This window comes from Oncorhynchus clarkii, chromosome 23, assembly GCF_045791955.1.
Source record: "Oncorhynchus clarkii lewisi isolate Uvic-CL-2024 chromosome 23, UVic_Ocla_1.0, whole genome shotgun sequence".
Lineage (NCBI taxonomy): Eukaryota > Metazoa > Chordata > Actinopteri > Salmoniformes > Salmonidae > Oncorhynchus > Oncorhynchus clarkii.
In genome coordinates, this window is record NC_092169.1 from 63,258,117 (window position 1) to 63,275,769 (window position 17,653).

General features: G+C 41.4%; 1 protein-coding gene across 1 annotated transcript in view; it reads right to left on the reverse strand.

Moving 5' to 3' along the window:
* The window catches only part of LOC139381671 (ectonucleoside triphosphate diphosphohydrolase 1-like), a 67,671-nt gene extending 51,004 nt beyond the window's left edge, over window positions 1-16,667 (reverse strand). Inside the window, exon 1 of the mRNA XM_071125355.1 lies at window positions 16,215-16,667. Within this exon, the coding sequence (XP_070981456.1) occupies window positions 16,215-16,230 (16 nt within the window). The 5' untranslated portion in view covers window positions 16,231-16,667. The remainder of the gene's footprint in view (window positions 1-16,214) is intronic.
* Window positions 16,668-17,653: the final 986 nt, after the last annotated feature.

A 17,653-nucleotide genomic window follows, 5' to 3' on the forward strand; every position in this document is an offset into this window, starting at 1 on the left:
CTATCGGACCACCATTTTATTACCTTTGCAATCGCAACAAATAATCTGCTCAGACCCAAACCAAGGATCATCAAAAGATGTGCTATAAATTCTCGGACAACCCAAAGATTCCTAGATGCCTTTCCAGACTCCCTACAACTATCCAAGGACATCAGAGTACAATTATCGGTTACCCACCTAACTGAGGAACTCAATTTAACCTTGTGTAATACCCTAAATGCAGTTGCACCACTAAAAACATAAGAATGTCATAAGAAACGAGCTCCCTGGTATACAGAAAATACCCGAGCTCAGAAGCAAGCTTCCAGAAAATTGGAACGGAAATGGCGTCACACCAAACTGGAAGTTTTCCGACTAGCTTGGAAAGACAGTACTGTGCAGTACCGAAGAGTCCTCACTGCTGCTCCACCAATCAGGAAGTCTTCCTACTAGCTTGGAAAGACAGTACCGTGCAGTATCGAAGAGTCCTCACTGCTGCTCCACCAATCAGGAAGTCTTCCTACTAGCTTGGAAAGACAGTACTGTGCAGTATCGAAGAGCCCTCACTGCTGCTCCACCAATCAGGAAGTTTTCCGACTAGCTTGGAAAGACAGTACCATGCAGTATCGAAGAGTCCTCACTGCTGCTCCACCAATCAGGAAGTCTTCCTACTAGCTTGGAAAGACAGTACCATGCAGTATCGAAGAGTCCTCACTGCTGCTCCACCAATCAGGAAGTCTTCCTACTAGCTTGGAAAGACAGTACCATGCAGTATCGAAGAGTCCTCACTGCTGCTCCACCAAACTGGAAGTCTTCCTACTAACTTGGAAAGACAGTACCATGCAGTACCGAAGAGTCCTCACTGCTGCTCCACCAATCAGGAAGTCTTCCTACTAACTTGGAAAGACAGTACCGTGCAGTATCGAAGAGTCCTCACTGCTGCTCCACCAATCAGGAAGTCTTCCTACTAGCATGGAAAGACAGTACCGTGCAGTATCGAAGAGTCCTCACTGCTGCTCCACCAATCAGGAAGTCTTCCTACTAAATCAAATCAAATCAAATCAAATTTTATTTGTCACATACACATGGTTAGCAGATGTTAATGCGAGTGTAGCGAAATGCTTGTGCTTCTAGTTCCGACAATGCAGTAATAACAAGTAATCTAACTAACAATTCCAAAACTACTGTCTTGTACACAGTGTAAGGGGATAAAGAATATGTACACAAGGATATATGAATGAGTGATGGTACAGAGCAGCATAGGCAAGATACAGTAGATGGTATCGGGTACAGTATGTACAATGAGATGAGTATGTAAACAAAGTGGCATAGTATAGTATAAAGTGGCTAGTGATACATGTATTACATAAGGATACCGTCGATGATATAGAGTACAGTATATACGTATGCGTATGAGGTGAATAATGTAGGGTAAGTAACATTTATATAAGGTAGCATTGTTTAAAGTGGCTAGTGATATTTTTACATCATTTCCCATCAATTCCCATTATTAAAGTGGCTGGAGTTGAGTCAGTGTCAGTGTGTTGGCAGCAGCCACTCAGTGTTAGTGGTGGCTGTTTAACAGTCTGATGGCCTTGAGATAGAAGCTGTTTTTCAGTCTCTCGGTCCCAGCTTTGATGCACCTGTACTGACCTCGCCTTCTGGATGATAGCGGGGTGAACAGGCAGTGGCTCGGGTGGTTGATGTCCTTGATGATCTTTATGGCCTTCCTGTGACATCGGGTGGTGTAGGTGTCCTGGAGGGCAGGTAGTTTGCCCCCGGTGATGCGTTGTGCAGACCTCACTACCCTCTGGAGAGCCTTACGGTTGAGGGCGGTGCAGTTGCCATACCAGGCGGTGATACAGCCCGCCAGGATGCTCTCGATTGTGCATCTGTAGAAGTTTGTGAGTGCTTTTGGTGACAAGCCGAATTTCTTCAGCCTCCTGAGGTTGAAGAGGCGCTGCTGCGCCTTCTTCACGATGCTGTCTGTGTGAGTGGACCAATTCAGTTTGTCTGTGATGTGTATGCCGAGGAACTTAAAACTTGCTACCCTCTCCACTACTGTTCCATCGATGTGGATAGGGGGGTGTTCCCTCTGCTGTTTCCTGAAGTCCACAATCATCTCCTTAGTTTTGTTGACGTTGAGTGTGAGGTTGTTTTCCTGACACCACACTCCGAGGGCCCTCACCTCCTCCCTGTAGGCCGTCTCATCGTTGTTGGTAATCAAGCCTACCACTGTTGTGTCGTCCGCAAACTTGATGATTGAGTTGGAGGCGTGCGTGGCCACGCAGTCGTGGGTGAACAGGGAGTACAGGAGAGGGCTCAGAACGCAACCTTGTGGGGCCCCAGTGTTGAGGATCAGCGGGGAGGAGATGTTGTTGCCTACCCTCACCACCTGGGGGCGGCCCGTCAGGAAGTCCAGTACCCAGTTGCACAGGGCGGGGTCGAGACCCAGGGTCTCGAGCTTGATGACGAGCTTGGAGGGTACTATGGTGTTGAATGCCGAGCTGTAGTCGATGAACAGCATTCTCACATAGGTATTCCTCTTGTCCAGATGGGTTAGGGCAGTGTGCAGTGTGGTTGAGATTGCATCGTCTGTGGACCTATTTGGGCGGTAAGCAAATTGGAGTGGGTCTAGGGTGTCAGGTAGGGTGGAGGTGATATGGTCCTTGACTAGTCTCTCAAAGCACTTCATGATGACGGATGTGAGTGCTACGGGGCGGTAGTCATTTAGCTCAGTTACCTTAGCTTTCTTGGGAACAGGAACAATGGTGGCCCTCTTGAAGCATGTGGGAACAGCAGACTGGTATAGGGATTGATTGAATATGTCCGTAAACACACCGGCCAGCTGGTCTGCGCATGCTCTGAGGGCGCGGCTGGGGATGCCATCTGGGCCTGCAGCCTTGCGAGGGTTAACACGTTTAAATGTCTTACTCACCTCGGCTGCAGTGAAGGAGAGACTGCATGTTTTCGTTGCAGGCCGTGTCAGTGGCACTGTATTGTCCTCAAAGCGGGCAAAAAAGTTATTTAGTCTGCCTGGGAGCAAGACATCCTGGTCCGTGACTGGGCTGGGTTTCTTCCTGTAGTCCGTGATTGACTGTAGACCCTGCCACATGCCTCTTGTGTCTGAGCCGTTGAATTGAGATTCTACTTTGTCTCTGTACTGGCGCTTAGCTTGTTTGATAGCCTTGCGGAGGGAATAGCTGCACTGTTTGTATTTGGTCATGTTACCAGACACCTTGCCCTGATTAAAAGCAGTGGTTCGCGCTTTCAGTTTCACACGAATGCTGCCATCAATCCACGGTTTCTGGTTAGGGAATGTTTTAATCGTTGCTATGGGAACGACATCTTCAACGCATGTTCTAATGAACTCGCACACCGAATCAGCGTATTCGTCAATGTTGTTATCTGACGCAATACGAAACATCTCCCAGTCCACGTGATGGAAGCAGTCTTGGAGTGTGGAGTCAGCTTGGTCGGACCAGCGTTGGACAGACCTCAGCGTGGGAGCCTCTTGTTTTAGTTTCTGTCTGTAGGCAGGGATCAACAAAATGGAGTCGTGGTCAGCTTTTCCGAAAGGGGGGCGGGGCAGGGCCTTATATGCGTCGCGGAAGTTAGAGTAACAATGGTCCAAGGTCTTTCCTCCCCTGGTTGCGCAATCGATATGCTGATAAAATTTGGGGAGTCTTGTTTTCAGATTAGCCTTGTTAAAATCCCCAGCTACAATGAATGCAGCCTCCGGATAAATTGTTTCCAGTTTGCAGAGAGTTAAATAAAGTTCGTTCAGAGCCATCGATGTGTCTGCTTGGGGGGGGATATATACGGCTGTGATTATAATCGAAGAGAATTCTCTTGGTAGATAATGCGGTCTACATTTGATTGTGAGGAATTCTAAATCAGGTGAACAGAAGGATTTGAGTTCCTGTATGTTTCTTTCATCGCACCATGTCACGTTAGTCATAAGGCATACGCCCCCGCCCCTCTTTTTACCAGAAAGATGTTTTTTCCTGTCTGCGCGATGCGTGGAGAAACCTGTTGGCTGCACCGCTTCGGATTGCGTCTCTCCAGTAAGCCACGTTTCCGTGAAGCAAAGAACGTTAGTCTCTGATGTCCCTCTGGAATGCTACCCTTGCTCGGATTTCATCAACCTTGTTGTCAAGAGACTGGACATTGGCAAGAAGAATGCTAGGGAGTGGTGCGCGCTGTGCCCGTCTCCGGAGTCTGACCAGAAGACCGCCTCGTTTCCCTCTCTTTCGGAGTCGTTTTTTTGGGTCGCTGCATAGGATCCACTCCGTTGTCCTGCTTGTAAGGCAGAACACAGGATCCGCGTCGCGAAAAACATATTCTTGGTCGTACTGATGGTGAGTTGATGCTGATCTTATATTCAGTAGTTCTTCTCGACTGTATGTAATGAAACCTAAGATGACCTGGGGTACTAATGTAAGAAATAACACGTAAAAAAACAAAAAACTGCATAGTTTCCTAGGAACGCGAAGCGAGGCAGTACCGTGCAGTATCGAAGAGTCCTCACTGCTGCTCCACCAATCAGGAAGTCTTCCTACTAGCTTGGAAAGACAGTACCATGCAGTATCGAAGAGTCCTCACTGCTGCTCCACCAATCAGGAAGTCTTCCTACTAGCTTGGAAAGACAGTACCATGCAGTATCGAAGAGTCCTCACTGCTGCTCGATCATCCCATTTTTCCAACTTCATTTAAGAAAATAAGAACAATCTGACATTTCTACACTGGCTTCCTGTTAAGGCAAGGGCTGATTTCAAGGTTTTACTGCTAACCTACAAAGCATTACATGGGCTTGCTCCTACCTATCTCTCCGATTTGGTCCTGCCGTACATACCTACACGTACGCTATTGTCACAAGAAGCAGGCCTCCTAATTGTCCCTAGAATTTCTAAGCAAACAGCTGGAGGCAGGGCTTTCTCCTATAGAGCTCCATTTTTATGGAATGGTCTGCCTACCCATGTGAGAGAAGCAGACTCAGTCTCAACCTTTAAGTCTTTACTGAAGACTCATCTCTTCAGTGGGTCATATGATTGAGTGTAGTCTGGCCCAGGAGTGGGAGGGTGAACGGAAAGGCTCTGGAGCAAGGAACCACCCTTGCTGTCTCTGCCTGGCCGGTCCCCCTCTTTCCACTGGGATTCTCTGCCTCTAACTCTATTACAGGGGCTGAGTCACTGGCTTACTGGTGCTCCATGCCGTCCCTAGGAGGAATGCGTCGCTTGAGTGGGTTGAGTCACTGACGTGATCTTCCTGTCTGGATTGTCACCCCCCCTCCCCTTGGGTTGTGCCGTGGTGGAGATCTTTGTGGGCTATACTCGGCCTTGTCTCAGGATGGTGAGTTGGTGGTTGAAGATATCCCTCTAGTGGTGTGGGGGCTGTGCTTTGGCAAAGTGGGTGGGGTTATATCCTGCCTGTTTGGCCCTGTGCGGGGGAATCATCAGATGGGGCCACAGTGTCTCCTGACCCCTCCTGTCTCAGCGCCAGTATTTATGCTGCATTAGTTTATGTGTCGGGGACTAGGGTCAGTCTGTTATATCTGGAGTACTTCTCCTGTCTTATCCGGTGTCCTGTGTAAATTCAAGTATGCTCTCTCTAATTCTCCATTTCTCTCTTTCTCTCTCTCGGAGGACCTGAGCCCACGACCATGCCTCAGGACAACCTGGCATGATGACTCCTTGCTGTCCCCAGTCCACCTGGCCGTGCTGATGCTCCAGTTTCAACTGTTCTGCCTGCGGCTATGGAACCCTGACCTGTTCACCGGACGTGCTACCTGTCCCAGACCTGCTGTTTTCAACTCTCTAGAGACAGCAGGAGCGGTAGAGAAACTCTTAATGATCGGCTATGAAAAGCCAACTGACATTTACTCCTGAGGTGCTGACTTGTTGCACCCTTGACAACTACTGTAATTATTATTATTTGACCATGCTGGTCATTTATGAACATTTGAACATCTTGGCCATGTTCTGTTATAATCTCCACCCGGCACAGCCAGAAGAGGACTGGCCACCCCTCATAGCCTGGTTCCTTTCTAGGTTTCTTCCTAGGTTTGGGCCTTTCTAGGGAGTTTTCCTAGCCACCGTGCTTCTACACCTGCATTTCTTGCTGTTTGGGGTTTTAGGCTGGGTTTCTGTACAGTACTTTGTGACATCGGCTGATGTAGGAAGGGCGATATAAATACATTTGATTTGATCTGTCCCCTAGCCCTTTCACAATTTAGAAACATATTGATATCAACTATGACTGTCCCCTAACCCTTTCACAATATAGAAACATATTGATATCAACTATGACTGTCCCCTAACCCTTTCACATTATAGAAACATATTGATATACACTATAACTGTCCCCTAACCCTTTCAAAATATAGAAACATATTGATATCAACTATAACTGTCCCCTAACCCTTTCACATTATAGAAACATATTATATCAACTATAACTGTCCCCTAACCCTTTCACATTATAGAAACATATTGATATCAACTATAACTGTCCCCTAACCCTTTCACATTATAGAAACATATTATATCAACTATAACTGTCCCCTAACCCTTTCACATTATAGAAACATATTATATCAACTATAACTGTCCCCTAACCCTTTCACATTATAGAAACATATTGATATCAACTATAACTGTCCCCTAACCCTTTCACATTATAGAAACATATTGATATCAACTATAACTGTCCCCTAACCCTTTCACATTATAGAAACATATTGATATCAACTATAACTGTCCCCTAACCCTTTCACATTATAGAAACATATTGATATCAACTATAACTGTCCCCTAACCCTTTCACATTATAGAAACATATTGATATCAACTATAACTGTCCCCTAACCCTTTCACATTATAGAAACATATTGATATCAACTATAACTGTCCCCTAACCCTTTCACAATATAGAAACATATTGATATCAACTATAACTGTCCCCCAACCCTTTCACAATATAGAAACATATTATATCAACTATAACTGTCCCCCAACCCTTTCACATTATAGAAACATATTTTATCAACTATAACTGTCCCCTAACCCTTTCACATTATAGAAACATATTGATATCAACTATAACTGTCCCCTAACCCTTTCACAATATAGAAACATATTGATATCAACTATAACTGTCCCCTAACCCTTTCACAATATAGAAACATATTGATATCAACTATAACTGTCCCCTAACCCTTTCACAATATAGAAACATATTGATATCAACTATAACTGTCCCCTAACCCTTTCACATTATAGAAACATATTTTATCAACTATAACTGTCCCCCAACCCTTTCACAATATAGAAACATATTTTATCAACTATGACTGTCCCCTAACCCTTTCACATTATAGAAACATATTGATATCAACTATAACTGTCCCCTAACCCTTTCACATTATAGAAACATATTTTATCAACTATAACTGTCCCCTAACCCTTTCACAATATAGAAACATATTATATCAACTATGACTGTCCCCTAACCCTTTCACATTATAGAAACATATTGATATCAACTATAACTGTCCCCTAACCCTTTCACATTATAGAAACATATTGATATCAACTATAACTGTCCCCCAACCCTTTCACAATATAGAAACATGTTTTATCAACTATAACTGTCCCCTAACCCTTTCACATTATAGAAACATATTGATATCAACTATAACTGTCCCCTAACCCTTTCACATTATAGAAACATATTGATATCAACTATAACTGTCCCCTAACCCTTTCACAATATAGAAACATGTTTTATCAACTATAACTGTCCCCTAACCCTTTCACATTATAGAAACATATTGATATCAACTATAACTGTCCCCTAACCCTTTCACATTATAGAAACATATTGATATCAACTATAACTGTCCCCTAACCCTTTCACATTATAGAAACATATTGATATCAACTATAACTGTCCCCCAACCCTTTCACAATATAGAAACATGTTTTATCAACTATAACTGTCCCCTAACCCTTTCACATTATAGAAACATATTGATATCAACTATAACTGTCCCCTAACCCTTTCACATTATAGAAAGATATTGATATCAACTATAACTGTCCCCTAACCCTTTCACAATATAGAAACATGTTTTATCAACTATAACTGTCCCCTAACCCTTTCACATTATAGAAACATATTGATATCAACTATAACTGTCCCCTAACCCTTTCACATTATAGAAACACATTGATATCAACTATGACTGTCCCCTAACCCTTTCACATTATAGAAACATATTGATATCAACTATAACTGTCCCCCAACCCTTTCACATTATATAAACATATTGATATCAACTATAACTGTCCCCTAACCCTTTCACATTATAGAAACATATTATATCAACTATAACTGTCCCCTAACCCTTTCACATTATAGAAACATATTGATATCAACTATGACTGTCCCCCAACCCTTTCACATTATAGAAACATATTATATCAACTATAACTGTCCCCTAACCCTTTCACATTATAGAAACATATTGATATCAACTATAACTGTCCCCTAACCCTTTCACATTATAGAAACATATTGATATCAACTATGACTGTCCCCCAACCCTTTCACAATATAGAAACATGTTTTATCAACTATAACTGTCCCCTAACCCTTTCACATTATAGAAACATATTGATATCAACTATAACTGTCCCCTAACCCTTTCACATTATAGAAACATATTTTATCAACTATAACTGTCCCCCAACCCTTTCACATTATAGAAACATATTGATATCAACTATGACTGTCCCCTAACCCTTTCACATTATAGAAACATATTTTATCAACTATAACTGTCCCCTAACTCTTTCACAATATAGAAACATATTGATATCAACTATGACTGTCCCCTAACCCTTTCACATTATAGAAACATATTGATATCAACTATAACTGTCCCCTAACCCTTTCACATTATAGAAACATATTGATATAAACTATAACTGTCCCCCAACCCTTTCACATTATAGAAACAGATTGATATCAACTATGACTGTCCCCTAACCCTTTCACAATATAGAAACATGTTGATATCAACTATGACTGTCCCCTAACCCTTTCACAATATAGAAACATATTGATATCAACTATGACTGTCCCCCAACCCTTTCACATTATAGAAACATGTTGATTTCAACTATAACTGTCCCCCAACCCTTTCACATTATAGAAACATATTGATATCAACTATAACTGTCCCCTAACCCTTTCACAATATAGAAACATATTGATATCAACTATAACTTTCCCCTAACCCTTTCACATTATAGAAACATGTTTTATCAACTATAACTGTCCCCCAACCCTTTCACATTATAGAAACATATTGATATCAACTATAACTGTCCCCCAACCCTTTCACAATATAGAAACATATTATATCAACTATAACTGTCCCCCAACCCTTTCACAATATAGAAACATATTATATCAACTATAACTGTCCCCCAACCCTTTCACAATATAGAAACATATTGATATCAACTATGACTGTCCCCTAACCCTTTCACATTATAGAAACATATTATATCAACTATAACTGTCCCCTAACCCTTTCACAATATAGAAACATATTGATATCAACTATAACTGTCCCCTAAACCCTTTCACAATATAGAAACATATTTTATCAACTATAACTGTCCCCCAACCCTTTCACATTATAGAAACATATTGATATCAACTATAACTGTCCCCTAACCCTTTCACATTATAGAAACATATTATATCAACTATAACTGTCCCCTAACCCTTTCACAATATAGAAACATGTTTTATCAACTATAACTGTCCCCTAACCCTTTCACATTATAGAAACATATTGATATCAACTATAACTGTCCCCTAACCCTTTCACATTATAGAAACATATTGATATCAACTATAACTGTCCCCTAACCCTTTCACATTATAGAAACATATTGATATCAACTATAACTGTCCCCTAACCCTTTCACATTATAGAAACATATTGATATCAACTATAACTGTCCCCTAACCCTTTCACAATATAGAAACATATTGATATCAACTATAACTGTCCCCTAACCCTTTCACATTATAGAAACATATTTTATCAACTATAACTGTCCCCTAACCCTTTCACATTATAGAAACATATTTTATCAACTATAACTGTCCCCTAACCCTTTCACATTATAGAAACATATTTTATCAACTATGACTGTCCCCTAACCCTTTCACATTATAGAAACATATTGATATCAACTATAACTGTCCCCTAACCCTTTCACAATATAGAAACATGTTGATATCAACTATGACTGTCCCCTAACCCTTTCACATTATAGAAACATATTGATATCAACTATAACTGTCCCCTAACCCTTTCACATTATAGAAACATATTGATATCAACTATAACTGTCCCCTAACCCTTTCACAATATAGAAACATGTTTTATCAACTATAACTGTCCCCTAACCCTTTCACATTATAGAAACATATTGATATCAACTATAACTGTCCCCTAACCCTTTCACATTATAGAAACATATTTTATCAACTATAACTGTCCCCTAACCCTTTCACAATATAGAAACATATTATATCAACTATAACTGTCCCCTAACTCTTTCACATTATAGAAACATATTGATATCAACTATAACTGTCCCCTAACCCTTTCACATTATAGAAACATATTGATATCAACTATAACTGTCCCCTAACCCTTTCACAATATAGAAACATATTGATATCAACTATAACTGTCCCCTAACCCTTTCACATTATAGAAACATGTTGATATCAACTATAACTGTCCCCTAACCCTTTCACATTATAGAAACATATTGATATCAACTATAACTGTCCCCTAACCCTTTCACAATATAGAAACATATTGATATCAACTATAACTGTCCCCTAACCCTTTCACATTATAGAAACATGTTGATATCAACTATAACTGTCCCCTAACCCTTTCACATTATAGAAACATGTTGATATCAACTATAACTGTCCCCTAACCCTTTCACATTATAGAAACATATTGATATCAACTATAACTGTCCCCTAACCCTTTCACAATATAGAAACATATTGATATCAACTATAACTGTCCCCTAACCCTTTCACAATATAGAAACATATTGATATCAACGTCTACTGTCCTCTAACCCTTTCACATTATAGAAACATATTATATCAACTATAACTGTCCCCTAACCCTTTCACAATATAGAAACATATTGATATCAACTATAACTGTCCCCCAACCCTTTCACAATATAGAAACATATTGATATCAACTATAACTGTCCCCTAACCCTTTCACATTATAGAAACATATTGATATCAACTATAACTGTCCCCTAACCCTTTCACATTATAGAAACATATTGATATCAACTATAACTGTCCCCTAACCCTTTCACATTATAGAAACATATTGATATCAACTATAACTGTCCCCTAACCCTTTCACATTATAGAAACATGTTGATTTCAACTATAACTGTCTCCTAACCCTTTCACATTATAGAAACATATTGATATCAACTATAACTGTCCCCTAACCCTTTCACAATATAGAAACATATTATATCAACTATAACTGTCCCCTAACCCTTTCACAATATAGAAACATATTATATCAACTATGACTGTCCCCTAACCCTTTCACATTATAGAAACATATTGATATCAACTATAACTGTCCCCTAACCCTTTCACATTATAGAAACATATTGATATCAACTATGACTGTCCCCTAACCCTTTCACATTATAGAAACATATTTTATCAACTATAACTGTCCCCTAACCCTTTCACATTATAGAAACATATTGATATCAACTATAACTGTCCCCTAACCCTTTCACAATATAGAAACATATTGATATCAACTATGACTGTCCCCCAACCCTTTCACATTATAGAAACATATTGATATCAACTATAACTGTCCCCTAACCCTTTCACATTATAGAAACATATTGATATCAACTATGACTGTCCCCTAACTCTTTCACATTATAGAAACATATTTTATCAACTATAACTGTCCCCCAACCCTTTCACAGTATAGAAACATATTTTATCAACTATAACTGTCCCCCAACCCTTTCACAACATAGAAACATGTTTTATCAACTATGACTGTCCCCTAACCCTTTCACATTATAGAAACATATTGATATCAACTATAACTGTCCCCTAACCCTTTCACATTATAGAAACATATTTTATCAACTATAACTGTCCCCTAACCCTTTCACATTATAGAAACATGTTTTATCAACTATGACTGTCCCCTAACCCTTTCACATTATAGAAACATATTGATATCAACTATAACTGTCCCCTAACCCTTTCACATTATAGAAACATATTTTATCAACTATAACTGTCCCCTAACCCTTTCACAATATAGAAACATATTATATCAACTATGACTGTCCCCTAACCCTTTCACATTATAGAAACATATTGATATCAACTATAACTGTCCCCTAACCCTTTCACATTATAGAAACATATTGATATCAACTATAACTGTCCCCTAACCCTTTCACAATATAGAAACATATTTTATCAACTATGACTGTCCCCTAACCCTTTCACATTATAGAAACATGTTGATTTCAACTATAACTGTCCCCTAACCCTTTCACATTATAGAAACATGTTGATTTCAACTATAACTGTCCCCTAACCCTTTCACATTATAGAAACATATTGATATCAACTATAACTGTCCCCTAATCCTTTCACAATATAGAAACATATTATATCAACTATAACTGTCCCCTAACCCTTTCACAATATAGAAACATATTATATCAACTATGACTGTCCCCTAACCCTTTCACATTATAGAAACATTTATATCAACTTCCAGAGGAAGGAAACCACTCAGGGACTTTAAAACAGTTACAGAGTTTAATGGCTGTGATAGGAGAAAACTGAGGATGGATTAACAACATTAACAATACTAACCTAAATGACAGAGTGAAAATAGAAAGCCTGTACAGAATAAAAAATATTCCAAAACATGCTTCCTGTTTGCAACAAGGCACAAAAGTCAACAGATCCTTGCGCCCTTCGGTCTCAACGTAGACTTTGATCTGAAGCCATTCTTGTGATTATTGTAACTTTGCCATTGTAATTGTTTGTAAACTTGTGTAGTCAAATTAATCTATGATCACATGCTATCCATTTGTTGTTTGTATGCTGTTCTTTGTATGACATTTTAATATTTGATTATTAACCAATAATATTAGGCCACTCTTGGCCATGATTACAGACACCTGTGTCTTTTGACACTATATAAACAAGTCATCCCGCAGTGTTTGTGATCATACCCTGATGAAGACAGCTTGGCTGTCGAAACGTTGGTATTACATTTTTGCATCTGAGCTCCTAGAGTGGGCTGCTCTCTTTTATTTACAAAAGTCAACATGCCACCGGGGTCTGACAACTTGTAGGCAGAGTTATTAAAGTAGTTTTCAGTCCATATTTCCTCAACTATCCGGTGCAAACTGACTCTGTAACGTACCCCCTGTGTATCTCGCTATTGTTATTTTATTGCTGCTCTTTAATTACTTGTACTTTTATTTCTTATTCTTATCCATATTTTTTTTAACTGCATTCTTGGTTCGGGGCTCGTAAATAAGCATTTCACTGTAAAGTCCTGTTGTATTCCTGTTACCTGTTATACCTGTTGTATTCTGCGAATGTGACTAATAACATTTGATTCGATTTGATTTATAGGGATAGTCATTCAACAAGCACAGCACTTACTGTACACAAATGATAGATTGATGCAGTAGTAGCTAAGATGGGGAGAAGTCTGACTATAATAAAGTGCTACTCTGCCTTCTTAACAGTACTATCAACAAGGTAGGTCCTACAGGCCCTAGTTTTGTCGCACCTTGACTACTGTTCAGTCGTGTGGTCAGGTGCCACAAAAAAGGACTTAGGAAAATTGCAATTGGCTCACAACAGGGCAGCACGGCTGGCCCTTGGGTGTACACAAGAGAGCGAATATTAATAAGATGCATGTCAATCTCTCCTGGCTGAAAGTGGAGGAGAGATTGACTTCATCACTGCTTTTATTGATGAGAGGTATTGACATGTTGAATGCACCGAGCTGTCTGTCTAAACTACTGGCACACAGCTCAGACACCCATGCATACCCCACAATACATGCCACAAGAGGTCTCTTCACAGTCCCCAAGTTCAGAACAGACTATGGGAGCAGCACACTACTACACAGAGCCATGACTACATGGAACTCTATTCCACAGTACTACATAGAGCCATGACTACATGGAACTCTATTCCACAGTACTACATAGAGCCATGACTACATGGAACTCTATTCCACACTACTACACAGAGCCATGACTACATGGAACTCTATTCCACAGAGCCATGACTACATGGAACTCTATTCCACAGTACTACATAGAGCCATGACTACATGGAACTCTATTCCACACTACTACACAGAGCCATGACTACATGGAACTCTATTCCACAGAGCCATGACTACATGGAACTCTATTCCACAGTACTACATAGAGCCATGACTACATGGAACTCTATTCCACACTACTACACAGAGCCATGACTACATGGAACTCTATTCCACAGAGCCATGACTACATGGAACTCTATTCCACAGTACTACACAGAGCCATGACTACATGGAACTCTATTCCACACTACTACACAGAGCCATGACTACATGGAACTCTATTCCACACTACTACACAGAGCCATGACTACATGGAACTCTATTCCACACTACTACATAGAGCCATGACTACATGGAACTCTATTCCACAGTACTACATAGAGCCATGACTACATGGAACTCTATTCCACAGTACAACATAGAGCCATGACTACATGGAACTCTATTCCACACTACTACACAGAGCCATGACTACATGGAACTCTATTCCACACTACTACACAGAGCCATGACTACATGGAACTCTATTCCACATCAGGTAACTGATGCAGCAGTAGAATTATATATATTTTTTAAAACAGATTAAAAAACACCTTATGGAACTGCGGGGACTGTGGAGCAACACAAACATTGGCACAGACACATGCACACACACACACACACACACACACACACACACACACACACACACACACACACACACACACACACACAATAACATACGCACTGGATTTAGTACTGTAGATATGTGGTAGTGGTGGAGTAGGGCCTGCCTGAGGGCACACAGTGTGTTGTGAAATCTGTGAATGTATTGTAATGTTTTTAAAACTGTATAAACTGCCTTATTTTGCTGGACCCCAGGAAGAGTAGCTGCTGCTTTGGCATAATAAATGTCTCCATAATAACTACAAATACATCAAAGTCCACCGTCGTCTAACCCTTCCACTGTTCTCTGAGACTGAACACCCTTACAAGAATCCTGAATCTAAAGAAACCAACCTCAACCCTCACAGAGGGTCTCTCATCTAGTCACTTCCTGTTAAAACAGGATACTGACTGACATGACTCAACAACAGGAAGTTGGCTTCCTCTTTGAGAAAGCAAAGCATTATGGGAGCTTGGAGGACAGACATCATACCACACATACTAACCTAAAACGATCCTCAAATCTCTGAAGCCCCTTAAAACGAACACCTAACCCTAACACAAAACCAGACACTAAACCTAACTCTACATTCATTAGAACCTGCAGGCACCTGCTGTAGAACACTCAGACACTATTTAGAATATTCAGACACTATTTAGAACATTCAGACACTATTTAGAATATTCAGACACTATTTAGAACATTCAGACACTATTTAGAACATTCAGACACTATTTAGAATATTCAGACACTATTTAGAACATTCAGACACGATTTAGAACATTCAGACACTATTTAGAACATTCAGACACTATTTAGAATATTCAGACACTATTTAGAACATTCAGACACTATTTAGAACATTCAGACACTATTTAGAACATTCAGACACTATTTAGAACATTGCGACACTCTTTAGAATATTCAGACAGTATTTAGAACATTCAGGGACCATTTAGAACATTCAGGCACTATTTAGAACAGTGTCCTGCGTTCCATTGACCTTTACTGCATCAATTGTAACGTTGTCACGGTAATGTCACACCAAAGGAAGTGGTGTGTGTGTGTGTGTGTCAGGCAGAGCTGTAATCCTACCTCTCTGTTCAGCCATGGTCTGTATCGCTTAGCAGTGATATAACAGTCTTTCTATTCTCTCTCCCCCTCCCTCTCTCTCCCCTCTTCTCTCTAACACACAAACGGCTCTCTTTGCTCTCTTTCTTCCTTCCTTTCCTCTCTCCTCTCTCTCTTCTCCTCTCTTTCTCTCCCCTCCTTCTCTACCTCGTTCTCTTTCATACACACTGCTCTCTCCTCCACCCTTACCCTGCACCTCTATCTATCAACAGGCTCTTTATTAGAACAAGCTGCCAGCCTCCTCTCTCTACCCTCCTCCCCCTCTCTCTTCCCAACTCCCCCTCTCTCTTCTCTCCTCCCCCTCTGTCTACCCTCCTCCTCCCCCTTTCTTTTCCCTCCTCCCTCTACCCTCCCCCTTTCTCTTCCCTCCTACTCCTCTCTTCCCAACTCCCCCTCTCTCTACCCTCCTCCTCCTCTCTTTTCTCTCCTCCCCTCCCCCCTCTCTTCCCTCCTCCCCTCTCTCTCTACCCTCCTCCCCCTCTCTCTACCCTCCTCCCCCTCTCTTTTCTCTCCTCCCTCTTCCCTCCTCTTCCTCTCTCTACCCTCCTCCTCTCTTTTATCTCCTCCTACTCCAACCTCTCAACAATCCCTCCTCTCTCTCTCTCTCCCCCCTCCCCCCTCTCTCTTCCCTCCTACTCTCTTCCCAACTCCCCCTCTCTTTACCCTCCTCCCCCTCTCTTCCCTCCTCCTCTCTCTACCCTCCTCCCCTCTCTATACTCTCCCCCCCTCTCTTTTCTCTCCTCCCACTCCTCCCACTCCAACCTCTCAACACTTCCTCCTCTCTCTTCTCTCCTCCCCTCTCTCCTCACCTCAACCCCAACCCTAATCTTAACCCTCTCTCTTTTCTCCTCACATCTCACTTCTCTTCTCTCCTCCCACTCCAACCTCACCTCAACAATCCCCCCTTTCTCTTCCCTCATCCTCCTCTCTCTTCTCTCCCCTTTCTCTTCTCTCCTCCCACTCCAACCTCTCAACACTCTCCCCTCTCTCTTCTCTCTTCCCCTCTCTCTTCTCTACTCCCCCTCTCTCTTCTCTCCTCCTCTACTCCCTCTCTCTACCCTCCTCCCCTCTCTTCCCTCCTCCTCCCTCTACCCTCCTCCCCTCCTCCCCTCTTCTCTACCCTCCTCCCCCTCTTTCTTCCTTCCTCCCCCTCTCTTCCCTCCTCCCCCTCTCTCGTCTCTTCTTCCACTCTAACCTCCCCTCAACACTCCCCCCTCTCTCTACCCTCCTCCCCTTCTCTCTTCTCCCCCCTCTCTCTACCCTCCTCCCCCTCTTTCTCCCCCCCCCCCCCCCAACCACCCCTCAACACACCCTCCTCTCTGTTTCTCTCTCTGGGTTCAAGGAGGACTGGGTACATCTAAATGTGTGTGTGTGTGTACATATATAATCATATTTTGACCCTT